General features: G+C 43.4%; 1 protein-coding gene and 1 long non-coding RNA gene across 5 annotated transcripts in view; one reads left to right on the forward strand and one right to left on the reverse strand.

The window, feature by feature from the left end:
* Nucleotides 1-16,235, forward strand: part of LOC119975917 — a 40,957-nt gene extending 24,722 nt beyond the window's left edge. Inside the window, exons 2-3 of the long non-coding RNA XR_005462828.1 lie at nt 11,430-11,536; nt 16,127-16,235. This is a non-coding gene — a long non-coding RNA (uncharacterized LOC119975917). The remainder of the gene's footprint in view (nt 1-11,429; nt 11,537-16,126) is intronic.
* Nucleotides 1-19,531, reverse strand: part of LOC119975916 (diacylglycerol kinase delta-like) — a 169,963-nt gene that overhangs the window by 108,600 nt on the left and 41,832 nt on the right. For 2 of the 4 annotated variants that reach the window (XM_038815860.1, XM_038815858.1), the window contains exons 2-3: nt 6,256-6,366; nt 2,178-2,258 (exon numbers count right to left, since the gene is read on the reverse strand). In XM_038815860.1, the coding sequence (XP_038671788.1) occupies nt 2,178-2,258; nt 6,256-6,366 (192 nt within the window). Of the gene's footprint in view, nt 1-2,162; nt 2,259-6,255; nt 6,367-19,531 lie in introns of all 4 variants that reach the window. The other 2 variants (XM_038815859.1, XM_038815857.1) reach the window with 1 other exon arrangement.

Genomic DNA, 19,531 nt, shown 5'->3' on the forward strand with positions numbered 1-19,531 from the left:
TACCCCTATTTTCCAGCTTATTTAGTTCAACCTCTATGCCAGGAAACACATCTAATTCAAAGAATTGAAGAATCTGGGCCAAATCAGCAGCAGTTCTTGCCAACCATTGAGCCTCAATTAACATGATTAATACAGATTATCTGATAATCACTCAAGAAAAAGATAATATTGTGGAGGAGAATGCTGAGACCCAGGCTATTAGAATAGATGGCATTGAGGTGCGTAGGGAAGAAGTGTTGGCAATTCTGAACAAGGTGAAAATAGATAAGTCCCCGGGGCCGGATGGGATTTATCCTAGGATTCTCTGGGAAGCCAGGGAAGAGATTGCTGAGCCTTTGGCTTTGATTTTTAGGTCATCATTGGCTACAGGAATAGTGCCAGAGGACTGGAGGATAGCAAATGTGGTCCCTTTGTTCAAGAAGGGGAGTAGAGATAACCCCGGTAACTATAGGCCGGTGAGCCTAACGTCTGTGGTGGGTAAAGTCTTGGAGAGGATTATAAAAGATACGATTTATAATCATCTAGATAGGAATAATATGATTAGGGACAGTCAGCATGGTTTTGTGAAGGGTAGGTCATGCCTCACAAACCTTATCGAGTTCTTTGAGAAGGTGACTGAACAGGTAGACGAGGGTAGAGCAGTTGATGTGGTGTATATGGATTTCAGTAAAGCGTTTGATAAGGTTCCCCACGGTCGGCTATTGCAGAAAATACGGAGGCTGGGGATTGAGGGTGATTTAGAGATGTGGATCAGAAATTGGCTAGTTGAAAGAAGACAGAGAGTGGTAGTTGATGGGAAATGTTCAGAATGGAGTTCAGTTACGAGTGGCGTACCACAAGGATCTGTTCTGGGGCCGTTGCTGTTTGTCATTTTTATAAATGACCTAGAGGAGGGCGCAGAAGGATGGGTGAGTAAATTTGCAGACGACACTAAAGTCGGTGGAGTTGTAGACAGTGCGGAAGGATGTTGCAGGTTACAGAGGGACATAGATAAGCTGCAGAGCTGGGCTGAGAGGTGGCAAATGGAGTTTAATGTGGATAAGTGTGAGGTGATTCACTTTGGAAAGAATAACAGAAATGCGGAATATTTGGCTAATGGTAAAATTCTTGGTAGTGTGGATGAGCAGAGGGATCTCGGTGTCCATGTACATAGATCCCTGAAAGTTGCCACCCAGGTTGATAGGGTTGTGAAGAAGGCCTATGGTGTGTTGGCCTTTATTGGTAGAGGGATTGAGTTCCGGAGCCATGAGGTCATGTTGCAGTTGTACAAAACTCTAGTACGGCCGCATTTGGAGTATTGCGTACAGTTCTGGTCACCTCATTATAGGAAGGACGTGGAAGCTTTGGAACGGGTGCAGAGGAGATTTACCAGGATGTTGCCTGGTATGGAGGGAAAATCTTATGAGGAAAGGCTGATGGACTTAAGGTTGTTTTCGTTAGAGAGAAGAAGGTTAAGAGGTGACTTAATAGAGGCATACAAAATGATCAGAGGGTTAGATAGGGTGGACAGCGAGAGCCTTCTCCCGCGGATGGAGGTGGCTAGCACGAGGGGACATAGCCTTAAATTGAGGGGTAATAGATATAGGACAGAGGTCAGAGGTGGGTTTTTTACGCAAAGAGTGGTGAGGCCGTGGAATGCCCTACCTGCAACAGTAGTGAACACGCCAACATTGAGGGCATTTAAAAATTTATTGGATAAGCATATGGATGATAAGGGCATAGTGTAGGTTAGATGGCCTTTAGATTTTTCCCATGTCGGTGCAACATCGAGGGCCGAAGGGCCTGTACTGCGCTGTATCGTTCTATGTTCTATGTTATCTACTTTTTCAATTTGTAGGACCATGCTGTTTGCAAATCGAACCCATGTCAACTTTCATTGCAACAGTGGCTGTACTTCAAATTATTCATTATTCGTGAAGTGCTTTGGGGATGTCCTGGACCTGAAAGGCACTATATAAATGTAGGTTGCCTATTCAGAACTTAATTAGCCAATGCAATTAATACATTTACAACAAAATACAACTAGTTCCATTGGTATAACTTTTTAAAAAACTGTCAGATATATAATCAAACATCTATGCTACTTGTGCTCATTACGGATATGCAATCCATTGTTGGCAATATTATTGGGTAGAGCCGAATTCCGGCTAAATACGACTCACATCAGAGCTACTCACTGTAAAACTGTTGTTCACATTTTTCGTGCTGGATTCTGCGACACTGGCATCTGTTAAATCCACTTCATCAAATATGATAGACTATAAGAAATAAACAAGTCAGTCATTGAAAATGCACTGTTGTATGTGAGATACCAAACCAGTAGGAGTGATCAAAGTTAATGAGCATAACAGTGACCCCCAAACCCCATTACAATGATGTAGGATGAACCCACATTTCCAGTTCAGAGATAAATGTGGCTTGTTATCCAACAATTATACTACTGAAGGGTTAATGGAGGGGTACAACGGCACGTTTATCTTTTGGGGGGAAAAAGGCAAGACCCCAATCCTACAGTGGGATGGTATTATCCCAAAAATATAACCCAGAAAGATCAGTAGAAGGGTGCAACCCAATGCCCATAGTATAATGGCTGGGGCTGCGGCCCCATGGAGAGGTCCAAGGGGAAGGGGTTAAATGCTAAACCACCTTGTAGACAGTATCACTGGAAGGAAACAGAATTCTGCTGCACTGGATATAATAAAAGGCTCATTACAATAAATGAGGATTGTCCCCTGTATCAGATGTCATAATAAGAGGGCTATCCTGCATCTCTCCGGGCTGGGTATAAGAATAAGAGGGTTTGAGCTGGAGCACTCTGCCTCTCAAGCGCTTCCTGCTTGAGTACACTACATTCTTGTTTGTTTTTAGATAGCTGCCAAATGGCTGGGGCCTTTGGCCCTGGGAGCTGGAAAGCTAAATTTATACCGTGTGAATTTGTAGATGGTACTGAACAGTCAGAAGGGAATTTTCCAGTAAATGTCAGCCTTAAACATTTCTCATGACTGCAGATTCTAACAGTATGGACAACAGACTCAACACCAATGGCTCAGAGCGGAAGAGTTAAAAGGGATTCCGAAAAGTTGAATTATTTTAATGCACTCAAAATACCAATAAAAATGTGTTGGTAAACGCTATAAATAGTTTTATATTGGAGATTTAAAAAATACTGCACATTGCACCATATTTGGTTGGAGAGTGACAAAAGCACAATGCCAACAGAGTGAGCTCATTTACTTTGAAGCCCTAATCCCCATAATGTTTTCAGCTGCTCTAGCCCTTCAGGGAAGCCATCTATTTGCAACACATTTTCACAAAATCAGGTTAAGATGCACACTTATTGGCGAACGCAGAAGTATACAATAATAAAATGTCATCAAATGGGCCAAGGAGAGGACAATTAAAGCACAACATAAGAGAACAAAGAGGAAGCAGAATAATTTCAAGAAACATGGCCACAGCAGATAAAATAGATCAAACCTTCATCTTCTCAATAATTCCATCCCCAACACAAGTGATCCTCTGTGTTAAAATAAGGTTTATACAAATCAGAACTCCTAAACTGGCTCAGTGCCCAGAGTTAACTGAATTCTAAAAACTACCAAAGCCCCAGGTTTGATCCCCAACTTCTGCTGAGGTAGCTGATGTCACCTTGGTCCGCAGTTGGGACACTACAATTATCCTGAGCATCCTTCAGCTCTACATCCTGCTTCAAATCACTACCTAGTGATCCCTGTTTGAAAGTGGCATATGCAGATATCAAATGAGGACAGGATTAGATTTGGCCTTGATCCATTCCCCCAGCCTTTTCTCCATTGTGGACAGCGTGTAAGCGCACATGCTAGGGCGGAATGATGGCACTGTGGTTAACACTGCTGCCTCACAGCGCTAGGAACCCGGGTTCAATTCCAACCTTGGGTGACTGTGTCGAGTTTGCACATTCTACCCGTGCAGTCCAAAGATGTGCAGTCCAGGTGGCTTGGCCATGCTAAATTACCCTTATTGTCCAATGGTTAGGTGGGGTCATGGGGTTGCAGATATAGGGCGGGGGAGTGGGCCTAGATAGGGTGCTCTTTCAGAGGGTCGGTGTAGACCGGATGGGCTGAATGGCCATCTTCTGCACTATACAGATTCTACGACAAGTGAAAAATGGCTAGTTGGCTAAGGAACTGGAGGACAACATCCAGCAAGTGTCAGTGCTTTCAGTGGAGGAGAGAATATCAGAAAAAATACGGAATGCATTCAAAACCAGTGGTGGTGTGATAAATGGAAGACCAAGCCATTAAAAGAGTTGATGAACAGGGCAAATACATAGCGTTCTTCCCCAGAAAGTCAATTGGCGAGGACTGAACTGTAGTCAATCTTTTACCCATTTTTATATTTATTTATAGTTACACATTTCAGCCATATATCTCCAAACCCAAAAACCACAGTTTCAGTCTGTGTCTACTGATAGTGATTCAAGAGAATTATCAGTCAATGTCCACCACGAATTAAACACAATTTGTGGATAGCGCATGGGGAGGTGTAGGACTCTCATGTCTGTGAAACATGTTCCCAATCTTCCAGGTACAAACCCAGTTACAGTAGCGGGTAACCTGCTGGGCAGGACACTTTATTAATATATTTCAATCAGATTCCAACGTACAATTTTGACTAGCATCTGTGATGCTAGGGGCATCAGGAGGAGGCAGAGATGGAAAATCCACTTGACACTTCACGCTGAAGATGGTTGAAGATCGTCTGCTGTATTGGGGTTCCTTCATCACTGAGGATGAAGCCTCTTCCTCCAGTTAGTTATTTAATTGCTCAACAATTTTCGACAGCAAATGTGATGATGGTGCAAAAAGCAGCCTCAGGTACTCAAAAAATCTTGAATGATCATAAATTACCATCAACATTCTCCCAAGATAAAAAAAAAGTTGAATTGATAATGCACCAAAAGCAACAGCAGGTTGTTTTGAAGAGAACTCACAACCCATGTTTTTATGGGTGAGCTTAACCACGACGTTGGAGCCTCATCTGAATTCACGAAATTTGACGGGACTTGATTTGGCCAAATTACATAGTTACCCATGAACTGCACACAACATTAGCGTTACTTGCATCAACTGGCTCAAAACATCTGTCTCAAATTCCCAAGCACCCCCATGTTAAAGAGGGAGTCTCATAATCAAGGCTGTTCTGATGGATGAGAATACCAGGATGTTGTGTCACAAGGGCATTCACAGATATTCTGGCACAGCCCTAATGTCTAATGAAAAATGAATGTTTATCCCTCTCCACTCCTTCGTTTCTAATCTTCATTAATATCCTGGAGTGCATAACATTCACGCTAGCAAACTTATTTAGCACCCTCAGCTCTTTAAAAATAACTTTTTACGTTGACAATCATATCATAGAATTTACAGTGCAGAAGGAGGCCATTCGGCCCATTGAACCTGCACCAGCCCTTGGAAAGAGCACCCCAGTTAAGCCCACACCTCCACTCTATCCCCAAAACCCCACCTAACCTTTTTGGACACTAAGGGCAATTTAGCATGGCCAGTCCACCTAACCTGCACATCTTTGGACTGCGGGAGGAAACCAGAGCACCCGGAGGAAACTCAGGCAGACACGGGGAGAACGTGCAGACAGTGACCCAAGCTGGGAATCGAACCTGGGACCCTGGAGCTGTGAAGCAACTGAGCTAACCACCGTGCTACCGAGCCACCCCCAGCCCTACTGTCTAATAAAAAAACAATGTTTATTACTCTCCACTCCTTCCTCACTAATCTTTATTAATATCCTGGGGTGCAGGATATTACTTGTAAGGACAAGTAAGTACTTGAAGGGAGATTTGATAGAGAGGTATGACAGCTATCGTTAGATATATTTCTCAGATACTGGGGCGGCTGAATGGACTGTAGCTGCCTTTTCCTATCCTATGCCCTCCTGTGTATCTAGGTACTGAGCTGTGAAAGGCCAGTGAAACATAAAAATCCTTTTAAGTGCAGAGTTTAACTATAGTCAATGAGACTAGAAAACAGAAAAATAACCCAAGCTTTCACTGGCCTATTACTGAATTCCGATGTACCAGTCATGTGGTCATACTGGCTAAGCTGACGACTGAATTACAGAAAAAAAGACAGTCGAAAAACACTTTTTATTATCACACTAAATCATCTTGTCAACCACACCACGAAAGCTCATCCAGGTAAACACACAGATTTCCTTATATAACAGCAGTTGATACACCCATAAATTTTTTAAAATTACCTTTGCATTCTTTGCATAATACAGCGTCCGCCCCCGGAGCTTGAAATATCTTTTCTTCCAGCGCTGAAATGAACTTGTCTGTTTCATCAGAAGACCTTCTTTTATAATTGCCTGTGGGGAATGAAAAATCTTTTTAGAACTAAAGACACAGAAGATGGAAGCAGAACATAGACACAATGCTCACCTTTTAAACATAGGAACACAGGACATGGAACACTGAATATTCCCCCCAGAGTTACTACTGAGTATATCACAGTGTCAGACCTGTCCCTTAGACCGAGCTTTTGATCACTAGTCTTAATATCTCCTAATGTGGCTTGATGTCAAATTTTATCTGATACCAAATCCTGTGAATCAGCTTGGGATATCTTTACATTAATAGAGGCAGCACAGTGGCACAGTGGTTAGCACTGGACTGCGGCGCTGAGGACCCAGGTTCGAATCCCGGCCCTGGGTCACTGTCCGTGTGGAGTTTGCACATTCTCCCCGTGTCTGCGTGGGTTTCACCCCCACAACCCAAAGATGTGGTTAGGTAGATTGGCCACGCTAAATTGCCCCTTAATTGTGAAAAAAAAAAAATAATTGGGTACTCTAAATATATATAAAAAAATGTTTACAACATTAATGGTGTTATATAAATGTAATTTGTTGTATTATAATGATGAGGATTTTCCCACAATTCAATTGTAATCATATATCTAAAGCACACAGGCTATTTGCCCAACAAGGCCAAATCTGCATTTATGTTCCATTTTGAGAGTCCTTCCACCCTTACCAGAGTTGGCACAGCAGACCATGTGCGGACTTACAAGTTTAATGTTAACTTTTCTGCATTTTTATTTCTATCACTTTAGAAATGAACCCCATCAATGATAGATGACATCATTAAAAATGGACTTGAGTGTTTGAAAAGAAAGAATACGGAAAGAGGAATGAATTGCAGGAAATTGAGATTAGAGACTGAAGTTCAAAGGTTAGCTCAACACGGGTGCAATGAACTGCATGACCTCCCTCTATGCTACAATATATGATGATGTTGTGAGAATTCTGCAATATGACAGATCCACCAGCATGCAATCAAAGCCTATGGTTTAAAAAAATCATTCATTTCTCAATGCATTACCATCATCCTCTAATAGTCATTAAGAGCACAAGAGGTTAACTTTGATAAGAAACATGTCCGGTTGGTATAATTGGTCTCATGTCTTTCGGTTGGTTAGGGGCAATCAGCCTGGATTCATGATCCAGATTATCTCACGATTCTTGCTGGAAAATTCATGTGTGGCTCTTGATGGGAACATAATCAGGCTCAGTTAAAATGACCTCTGCACTGTATAGGCTGACAGTACTCTACTCAATGGCCAACCTCATACATTGAGAAGTCACTTGAATGCGATACTGGAGGGTGGATGGCATGGCAATTAAGGTGGCCAGTGAGAGCCAGTGGTCTCAAGAGAGGAAAAGAAAACGCACAATCTTTTATGTAGGTGTAACAAAAAAATGCTCACTCTCAGCTTTGAGTCATCAAAATCCTGCACATCTGTTACATCGCGTCTTTATTACTTCTGAAGCTTCTGAGTAGTCCTTTGTGCCATTATCATGACACCACTCATTCCTGGTGTCTATTTAGCCACTCCTTATCCTCAAAAATGTCCTCTTGCCATGCCTGTACAATTACCTGACATGTGCCCACTGTTCTATCCTTGATTCACTTATTTATCATCGGAAATGGAATTGGATAAATACTTGAAGGAAAAATAAATTACAGGATAATGGGGAAAAACAGCAAACTGGGTCAATTGGATAACTTTACCAAAGATTTGACAGATACACGATTAGCATCTTCGCATGCTAAGTCATTCTACAATTCTACATGTTATACCTATGAAGAAATTACATTCAAGGCATATAGTCAGCTTTCACACATCCAATTCTCCCCTCCTCAACCAACGAGTCCCTGGCTGTGCTGCCTGACATCAAGACTTGAACAGACTTTAATTTCCTTCAGCCCCGTGAAAGAAAAACTATCCTGACTTGTTTCCACCGTACCTATGTTAAGCTCCAGCTCTATCAACTTCCTCAAGCTGAACCATTCAGCCTATCGCTTCTGTTCCACTGTTCTGCTAGGCCAATTCCAAACTGAACCTACAGGTGCATTCCTTCTATCTTTCCATCCACAACCTCGTACCTTCCCTTGCTTAAAATATTTATGGCTTTTTTCTTAAAAGTTGCAATTTTCACTCTCAACTACGTTCAATGGCATACTCAAAGTAGGAAATGTGGAAGAAGATTTCTGCGGCCTCTCTTTGTGCTCTTTGTAACAATTTTAAATTGATGTACCTTTGCCCCTAACTCCCCAACCAGAGGATATATTCTTGGCCAACTCACTCTCTCAAAACTTTTCAGAATTTTTAAAACCTCTGTCAAATCTCATCTTTGCCTTGTGTACGCCAGTATAAACAGTCCAAGTATCTCAAGTTTCTCCTGAAGTAAAGCTTTCCATCTCTGGTATCATCCTAGTTAATTGATGCTGAACAGCCTCCATGTCTTAATGTTTTTTTTACTAAGGGGTGCCTGGTGCTGAACAAAATATTCTAATTGTGACCAAACTATTGTCCTGAAATGACACAATCTCAGCATTCTTCTCTTGGCATTGAACTGACCTTACTGCTCCACATCCGATCAACTGGCAAGGCATTTTTCACAGAAACACAGGAATGTACAGGATCAGAAAGAGCTATTTTGGTTCATCTAGCTGGTCCTGTGGTGCAAAACACAGAAGACAAAAGTTCCTGACCTAACGTTCCAACTTCTTGTTAACATCACTAACGTTGCCAGCTTCAATTACAACCACATGCAGACTATCCCAAATATTTACCACCTGCCCTGTGTAATAGTTATATCTGATGTTTCCCATTCACTTCCCCTCCTGCAAGTCCTCTTGCTGACACTCTCGAGGCCATGGCAAGCTGTTTCTCAAGAGTCAACAATGTTGATATATTTAAGGATTCTGAATATCCCTATAAGATCCTCTTTGAATCTTCTCAATTGTAAATAAACTCAATTCTGTAGTTTTTCTTGTAGTTCAGTTGTCCAACGCCAGGTATCAAATGAGTACTAAATCAAATTTCAGCTAGCTGGGGGGAAATTTCAGCTAGCTGGGGGGAACGAGCTACGGTACCTGCAGCTCAAAAACTTCCTACGAAAGGAGACAAGGACGTACCCACAACCGCCACGACAGACACTACTGGAAGACCTACTGGACGCAAGTATCCTAGAGAAAGGGAACTGTAGTGACATGTATGGCCGACTGGTAGATAGGGACGACACCGTACTGGACGCAACAAGGAGGAAATGGGAGGACGACCTGGGGATGGAGATAGGGTGGGGACTCTGGAGCGAAGCACTGCATAGGGTCAACTCCACCTCCACGTGCGCAAGGCTCAGCCTGACGCAACTAAAAGTGGTACATAGAGCCCACTTAACGAGAAACCGTATGAGTAGGTTCTTCCCGGAGGTGGAGGACAGATGTGAGCGGTGCCAAAGAGGCCCGGCCAACCACGCCCACATGTTCTGGTCTTGCCCCAGACTTGTGGAGTACTGGACAGCCTTCTTCGAGGCTATGTCCAAAGTGGTGGGGGTGAGGGTGGAGCCATGCCCGATAGTGGCGGTCTTCGGGGTTTCAGACCAGCCAGATCTATTCCTGGGGAGGAGGGCGGACGCCCTTGCCTTTGCCTCCCTGATCGCCCGCCGTAGAATCCTGTTTGGCTGGCGGTCAGCAGCACCGCCCAGAGCTGCAGACTGGCTGTCCGACCTCTCGGATTCTCTCCAAATGGAGAAAATCAAATTCGCCATCCGAGGGTCGGACGACGGCTTCCACAGAACGTGGGAGCCATTCATGCAATTGTTCCGGGACCTGTTTGTGGCCAACGTACAAGAGGAAGAATAGTCGGGGGAAGGTAGCCGGCGGGGAGGGGGGGGGGCTACGGGCTCGTTACGGGGGTTTGATGGCTAGCTAAGGCCCAAAACCAAACTAAATAAATGCCAATAAACATGTTGGGGAATGTAAAATATGTATGCCGGCAAAGAGGGGGAGGCCACAGTTATTACTACGAAGATGCTCACCTGTAAATATATATGTTAATTTTTGCGTGTTTTTTTTTCACTCTCTAACAATTTGTAATTTGTTCAATATAAAACATGAAAACTGAATAAAAAACATTTATAAAAAAAAAAATGAAAAGAAAATGAGTACTAAATCAAATTTAGTAAAAAATTTTCAGTCATGTCCCTGCTTCAAGATGGTGACCAGAACTGCAGTGCTCCAGATCAGGGTTTTTCAAACCATGTCGCGGGCGGGTGTTGGGAGGGTCGCAAAGCGAGCAAATTCCCCATGGCTGCGACTGGCTTTTAAATGGAACAATGCAGTTTTCCCCCAAAAGAGGCGGCACTGAGCAGGTCACACGCCTGGCACATATATTTACGTCACACTTTTTTCCAAGCTTTTGTACGTCCATGCTTTTTGCGCAAAATCACGGAGGAGAGATTGTCCCATTTTCTAGTTGCGGGTAAGCAAGGCAACAGGACTGTGAAGAGCTGAAGATGGGTTATTTTGTTATAAGGAAGAGAGGGCCAGAGACACAAACAGGCCAACTGAGTCTGCTGTAGAGCGCTGCTCAGGAGAGTCCATGGCAGGACAAAGCAGAGTTAAGTGTTAGCTCTGTACAGTGCTTCAGGGTCTCTGGTAAACAGCCAACAAAGAAAAAACTGAAATCGGGAACAAAGCAGTATAAACATGATTTCATGAGGTATGGATTTGTTAATTGTACCAATGGAAATCAAGATGCAAAACCCATAGCACTGGAACTGCGGCGCTGAGAACCCGGATTCGAATCCTGGCCCTGGGTCACTGTCCGTGTGGAGTTTGCACATTCTACCCATGTCTGCGTGGGCTTCACCCCCACAACCCAAAAATGTGCAGGTTAGGTGGATTGGCCACGCTAAATTGCCCCTTAATTGGAGAATAAAATAAAAATTAACAAGATGTAAAGCCCATGTGTGTTAAATGCAGGGAAGTACAGACAAATTAGAGTTTAAAACCCTCAAAATTTCAAAGACATTTGAAAACTAAGCATGGCGAGTTTGAGGACAAAACTCTTGATTTTTTTTCAAAGGATGCAGTGAGAATCTAAATTATCAGCTGAAGTCCTTAGCAGAAATGTGACACTGAGTGACAAAGAGAGATCGCGAGGACCAAGAAGGCTCACTTGTCGCATTAAAGGTAAGCAAAAATTGTGGATTTCAAAGGTCAGCTGGTGTGGGTCGCAAAGGTTGGCCGGTTGGTGTAAGTGCGTCCGGGGCGGAAAAAGTTTGAAAAACACTGCTCTAGAGGCAGATGACCGAGTGCTCTGTGTAGACTCAGTATCACATCCTGTGATTTCTGCTTTATTTTATGAACTATATATCCCAACATCTTATTTGCCTTATTTAAAGTTTCAATGACCTGTCCACCAACACCACAAATTCTTTTCCTGTGCTGTGTTCGACAGATTAACATCATATGGTTTAAAATCCTGGGGCAGAATCTCCGCAGGTGGTTCTGATCAGCCGCTGTAACTTTGGCAGTGGAATCCTCAGGGAAACGGTAGCTGGAACACAGAGTACTGAATGGAAGGAGTTACTGAGCTTGACAATATGAGGGAGCCGGATGTTGTGCAGACTGCATTACCTTAAGTTTCAGTGAAATTACCAGAGTTTGCTGGTGATTTACAAATTAGTCACAGTTTTACAGCACAGAATAGGATGATCCTCTTCTACATTCTGGGGCAAGATTCTACATATTACTACAACCACTTATGGCCTTTACAGAAGATATACATTTGACAGTGATACTGGGAGCTGAATGCAACATGCTGGAGTGAGTTCTCTGTAAATGTAGACCACAAGATTATTATAATGCAACATTATTGAGTGAATGTTACACCAATTCTGGCAAATAGTCTTGCTTGTAATTCTACTCCCATCATTCCAAGCTTCATACTCTTCATGAGATCATCCTGTGATGACTATATCAAGGAATTAAGAAAAAGAAAAATACCAAATACCTTAATGGTACACAGACTTAATTGTGAGGAGGCCTAACAGACAGCATTTCTTTAAACAGACTGTTGGAAGTAAGTCTCCTCGTCTGCCAGAAGTCTTAATTATGACTCTGCTAATTGATATAAGAGTTACGAAATGGCAGAGCTTCCTCCAGATTTACCACTTCTAGTTGTAGAACCAATTGGCCTCTCGATCCCAAATAGACCAACGTACATACCTATCATTTATAAACTAGCACTTGTCTTGCAACACTGGGGATCAGCTGCTTTCACCATCCCTTCTGCCCACAACCCCCTGCGAAGTGCCTACATTGCATCTCCTTGGAGTTCAGCACACTGTGCAATGGTTTACTCTTCCTCCTGCAGAACTTGCGATTTCTCTGTTCAGCTAGTGACTAGTTTTGCATTTTTACATTAACTGAGAATGTTATTACAGCTGAGTTATTGATGTAGGTCCACATTTTCTAAATTAAGTCAAATATTTGACTGTGGGTTGCTGTTTTAATCTATATATAGAGTGCTGATGGAAATGTAGCCTTTTAGATGGAAGGAGGGGATTTTTGATATGTACAGAAAGTTTTAGGCTGGCAAAGATGCTTTGAAGGATATCGAAATATGCAAGCAGCTTCAATGTGCCAACATCTGTGCATCCAGATATGCTTAAATGGAGCTGCCGCAAGAGTTAGACAAGGTGACTCCACCCAATACATAACTCAGGGCCAGCACAAAATTAATTGGTTGTAAGAGGAGAATCTCATTATTCTTCACTTCTTTACAATTTAATCCACAGGGGTAGGTGGGCAGTGTGGAGGAGAGGCCATCCTTCTATAAAATGCACTGTTGGGCTTCAGTTAGGAGGCAACCAGGGAACTTGATCATATCCAGGTCCAGGAAACAATCTTCTGGGTCTGATTCAATAGTGGTGCTGGATCTGTCAGCGATATTAGATTGCTGCAGATGTACAGAAGAGCAGGATTCTGCTTTCTCTGTGCTCAGCTGGATTCCATCTGTGCAGACAACAGGGGATGCCAGAATGTTAGTCTTAATCTGTCATTCTTTTAATTTATGACAGGTTGAAACTGGACATGCTATCCAACAGAGAGGAACACAGGGCATTTGAGAAACAGGAAAAGATTGTTAAGCCCCATTTTTACAGCAGTCCAACCCCATCTGTCTACTTTTTCAGCATATCCTTTACCCAAGTTTTAATTCGAAGCAAAGTCAAAATGAAACAAACTGGTTCAGAGTAACCCTCTGAATGGCTTGAAGTAATTGAATAGTTAGTTTTCGCGACACACTGTCTTATCTATGTTGTTCTGAGTAACACAGGAAACATAGTGTAACTGCTCTTTACATGTGCACGTCATGAGCCCAAAGTAAATGGGACAACACATGATCTCTTGTACAGGCAACAATGACTGTGAGAATCAGTGAAAGCAAATTTCGCTCAGTATTTATGGAAGACAGTGCTGGCAAACCAATCTGACTAAACAAAGTTCTAGATTTCAGAAGAAAAGCATAATACTGAGGATGTTGGAAATAATATTTTCTACCCGGTCACAGGTAGAAAATTTGTCGTACCTACTCCTTGCTCAAAAACTATTACATTGCGAAACTTTCCCAGTTAATGGGCAGCACGGTAGCATGGTGGTTAGCATAAATGCTTCACAGCTCCAGGGTCCCAGGTTCGATTCCCGGCTGGGTCACTGTCTGTGCGGAGTCTGCACGTCCTCCCCGTGTGTGCGTAGGTTTCCTCCGGGTGCTCCGGTTTCCTCCCACAGTCCAAAGATGTGCGGGTTAGGTGGATTGGCCATGCTAAATTGCCCGTAGTGTCCTAAAAAGTAAGGTTAAGGGGGGGTTGTTGGGTTCCGGGTATAGGGTGGATACGTGGGTTTGAGTAGGGTGATCATGGCTCGGCACAACATCGAGAGCCGAAGGGCCTGTTCTGTGCTGTACTGTTCTATGTTCTGTTGAAAGATCATCAGCCTGAAATCTTAACTGTTTTCCTTTCTACAGATGCTGCCTGATCTGCTGAGTATTTCCAGAATTTTCTGCTTTCATCACAGACTTTAGTGTTGCACTTCCCTTAAAATCAAAAGAATGGTGCTCAAGGTGAAGTTAGTGCTGGGGACTGGACCTCTTTCCCTGTGTCAGCATGAGGTATGCCAGCATGCTGCAGAGCCAGAGTGAAGTTCCTTTTCTCTATCACCACATCCCCGCAGTCCAACCCTGAGAAGACCACCATCTATTTGAGATCTTTTACCACATTTTACTGCTACCTACTAGCCATCCTGTGACTTCTGAGTTAGTGAATTAGGGTCAATTCAGGACTAATTTGCGTGAGCCTAGACTCTCAAAGCCAGCAGGCACAGGAGGTTTTACTGCCATCTTTCTGGCTGGATGGGAATCCAAGCTCCAGAGATTAAAGGCAAGCGCCTAAATCAGTGTTTTGCAAACTTTTCTTTCCTGGGACTCACTTTTGCTAACCGGACGACCTTTGGAATCATGCCGTCCGACCTTCGCGACGCATGCCACGTTCACTTACCTTTAATGTGAAACATGAGCCTGCTTGATCCTCACAATTTCACTTGAATCATGTTTAAAGGAGGAGAGAGCAATGTGCATATCAGGTACAGACTTCAGCCAGTTCCTTTGTGCCGTCTTCATTTTTGAGAAAATGGAAAATCCAACCTCATAATTGTGAAGGGAAATAGCAACAAAATGCTCGTTTTACCCAGCGGTGGATACTCCTAGGAGATGCTAATCCAGCAAGCAGACAGCCTCATTTGGTGTGTTTTTATTGTGATATCACAGGTCGGCTCGGGCAATGCAGTCTTTTAATTCAGAGTCAGCTTCAAGTTAATAACTAATCTGAGGTCTGAACCTCAAAAGGAAGTTTTCACCCACCACTTCGCTTTCAAAATCTGAAACTTCTCTCATGTTCCAGTACTTCCCTTCATATAACACACATGGGCTTTGCATCCATGTTTGCATTGGCACAATTGACAAAACCATATCTGAAGAAATTATATTTCTACTGCCATGTAGGCTGTTAACCAGTGGCCCTGGAGCTCTAAACAGAGTTAACCCAAGCACTGCTCTGCCCTGCCCTGGACTCTTCCGAGCAGCTCTTGCCAATAGGTTTTATTATGAGATCCTATCTAGTAGGTACACTGCCTATTTGAGTCTCTGGTCAGCTCATACTTTTAAGAAAGCAATCCATCTTCACAGTCCTCTTCCTAGCAGCTGGGAAATGGTAGCAACTTTGCTCTGTGATTTAGCACCAAAAGCAGTACATGGAGGGTGCTTGACGTCAGGTTATGTGCTGGGCACGTGATCTTCTCACTGCTGCTGCTTCTGGCCAGAAGACTCCACACAGACTCATTTATTTAAATTTAATAGCGGCAACGGCTGCCATTCTCACTGTAAAAGTCTGTAGCGGCTGTTGGGTTCTTCGCCTGCGATCAGGACCGCTACGGGTCGGCGCAACTGATCGCTCCGCGACCCTCCTAACACCTGCCCGCAACCCAGCTGCAGATCATGACCCGCACTTTTTAAAAAACCTGGTCTAAACCACTATATGGTCCCCCAGGAGAATTTAGTTTATTTTTCTTCAGACATTGGATTGCATGGGTCAGTGCTGAACTTTGTGCCTGAGAACCATTGACCAGTAGGATTACAGCCTGTGGTGACTGTAAAATCTGTGCTTTGCTGCATTTGTGCCAGTTTTTGAATTCAACATTAAACTGAACTCCTGTCTCACTGTTTAGGTGCAACACAATTCCACATACTACTGTAGCCACCTGGGGTGGCCACGTCCCGATTTCAAAATGGACACTTGTAAAGAGTAAAAGGAAAATTGGACAGTGCTAAGAAAACAAGCAGGTGCAAGGTTTGCCTGTGGATTGGAGTTTGCAGCTCCCAGACAAAACCAATACTACAAGCCATTAGCATAGTAATGAGCTATCTCTGGGGACAAAAGAGAAACATTTAAGCAATCGGTACCAGGACAGACTCCCCGGCGCCAATGGAGACTAAAACAAAAGCAGGCCAACGGTCACCTAGGACCCGCCCAGTGATCAAGCAACGATCCCTTTACTGGAGAAATCAATACAAATGATTAGGACGTGGTCCAATTAATTGGGGCCAAGCTCACGAACCGCCCAAAAGAGCGCGAAGCCTCTTTGGGGTAAAAGGGGAGTCCCCAAAGACAGATTGCTCTCTTCTTCTTCACCTTGGCCTTAGCTCTCAGCGACAAGAGACCCGCCAAGCACCAGCCAAGTAAGTCTAAGGTCAACGCACGCTACGAGATAGGCGCTCCTAGCTACTATTCTATACCAGTTCGATGCCAGCAGCCTCAGAATCGGACAACGGCCATTGTTCCTCTAACTGAGTGGGCACCCGAAGCTAAGTATAGGCTTTTAGTAGTAGTTGTAGTTTAGTGAGTAGAGTTTGTGCATGAGTAATAATTGACTGTATGTGTAAATAAATGTGCATTGATTTCAAACTTACTAACTGGTTAATCGAGTCTTTGATCAGTATTCGGTTTTGAACCTTGTGGCGGTATCGAAAAGATACCTGGCGACTCTTGAGCAAACGTAATTAAGACAGAGCAAATTAGGGAGAGCATAACGAGCAACACTACTTGCAGAAGAGCCTGGCTAACATTCATCCCTTAAGAAGCACCACAAAAAAATTAACTCTTTATTCACCTCAACATACATTTGTGAGACCTTCCAACACTGCCAGGTTTGTCTACATAATAAGTGGATTTGCTTGAAAAGTGGATATAAAATGCCTTGGAATACCCTGGGGATGTGATAAGATGCCATATTCAAGATGCCATTCCGCCCCCCCTCCCTTGCAAACTAGTAATGTAACTTGTTTTGCCTGCTTTATTTGCTGGAGAATGAGAATTGTCTCTGGTGCTATTGGAGGAAGTAAAGGCACAATTTTGCTTTCTAATATCCTGAAAATTGAGATTTTTATATTGATTCAAATATAATTTAGCTGTTTTTTCTTCAATGCTTTTATGTTATTTATTTCAAATACATAGCCAATCTTCTTTCAAATACTGAAGCCTCTACCTCAATAGCTGCTTGTGATAAAGCACTCAATAGTAAATAACTCAATAGATGCAAAGCACTTGGGGAGGTTCTCAAGTCCTGAAAGGTGCTGTATATCATTTCCAATATTCCATGTTCAAATAACTGTCAATGAAAAATACTTGTCATTTCTGCTTCTAATCGTCACCCTCAGTTCATAATCACTTTAGTCCACATCCCCTCTCTGGCAACAAGTTATTTTCAGTCCACATCCCCTCTCTGGCAACTCAACCAACTGTTCGCAACCTGCATCCTATCTGACCGTGACATGGCCTTTCAACCACGTAGCTGCGCGATCAAGGCCATCTATTTCCATCTCAACAATATTGTCACCCCTGCCTGTGACGCAGCTCGTGTGCTGGGTAACCTCTCATCCATAACTTTATTGTCTCCAGACTTGACTCACCTCTGACTGGCCTCCCACATTCTACCCGTCTCTAAAGCAAGAAGTCCTAACCCATACCAGATGCCATGCACCCATCACCCCTGTGTTCGCTGACCCATGCTGACTCCCAGTTAACAGCCCCATTTTAAAATTCTCATCCTTGTTTTCAAGTTCTTCCTGGCCCCTCCCTATTTCTGGAATCTCCTCCAGCCCTAGAACCCTCTGAGATATCTGCGCTCCTCTTTTCCGAGCCTCTTGGACACCCCTGTGGGTTCCCTTCCTAAACCTCTCTGCCTCACTTTCCTCCTCGAAGATACTTGTTAAAATCTCCCGCTCCGCCAAGTTTTTGGTCACCTGCCCTAAATTTCCTTATGTGGCTCGGTGTCATATGTTGTTTTATAAAGCTTCTGTCAAGTGCCTTGCGATGTTTCATTCAATTGCACGTGAGACATAAATACAAATTGTGGTTTATAACCAACTCACCAATCAGTATAATCGGTCACAATATTGAAAACCTCAATAAGACTCATCCTTAATCTTCACGGTTCCAGTGAAAAAAGATCCCTTTTTTATAAAGCCTTTCTTTAGAACTGTAGTTTCTCATGCTGAGCATAATTCTAGGATGGTATCATTGCGTACCATTCCCACAGTTCAAATATCCCTCCTCTAATGAGGTGCCAGATCTGTACCTCTTAATCTGACTGTGGCCCAGCCAACAAATTCAACACCATTTCCAGGTTTTCAGATCCAGTGCCATATGTGCAAAACTTGGAATCTCTTGACTTGTTTTATGACATTTTGATCAGTGCACCCCATAATCTCTTTCTCCGCTTTATTAAGAATTATGCAATTCAGGGTACATTTCCTTTCCCTGTTTGTACTGCACACGGAACTGCATCCACCACCTATCTGTTAACCTGCCGCTTGCTTTCTCCTTCCTCACAGTTTGCCATTCCCATGATTTTGAAACCATCATCAAACTTCGATCCTCTATTATTTTTGCGTTTATGCCCAAATACTTGGCGCTCTGCATATGGAAAACAAAAGAAATCCCAGCACAGACCATCTGAATCGGCCAAGCTTTTCCAAATGTTTTTCCACTAACTCTATCCTGTATTTTGTATTCTAAATGTTTACAAACAAATGAGATAAGACTTTCCAGCCTATAATTTCCTGATTTGCCTTGTTCCCATTTCTTGGACACACCCTATCCTCCGATCCTTTGGCATAATTCCTACTCCCAAAGAATTTGCAAAAATTATGGCCAGTGGTATCTCCTCGCCTATCTCGTTCAGTATTTTGAGATTCTAGCCTAATGAATTAGAAGGCAGCAAGTGGCGAAACAGCAAGAGGGAGGATTGGGGAGGGAAGTGATGAGTAGGAGAGGTGCGAGCGGACAAGAGGCAGTTAGTGTGAGAGGCACCGGTCGGAAGAGAGATGACGAGCAGAAGGAAGGACTGCTTTCAAGTAGGGTTTTCCCTGGGGATTGATGCAGTGTTGGGGTGCACACAGTGATGTCAGGAAGCTGTAGGGAGTAGGGGTTTGGAGTGGCCTTTGGAATTGCTCTTAGGAGTCAGGGAGGAGGGCCCTTCCTTCCAGCACTTTAACAACCCAAGGAGTTGCTATCCTGGTGCAATGGGTCGAGCAGGAGCTGCCCTGAAGACTCATGTGACGGGAGAGGTTTC

Source organism: Scyliorhinus canicula, chromosome 13 (assembly GCF_902713615.1).
Source record: "Scyliorhinus canicula chromosome 13, sScyCan1.1, whole genome shotgun sequence".
In the NCBI taxonomy this organism is placed as follows: domain Eukaryota; kingdom Metazoa; phylum Chordata; class Chondrichthyes; order Carcharhiniformes; family Scyliorhinidae; genus Scyliorhinus; species Scyliorhinus canicula.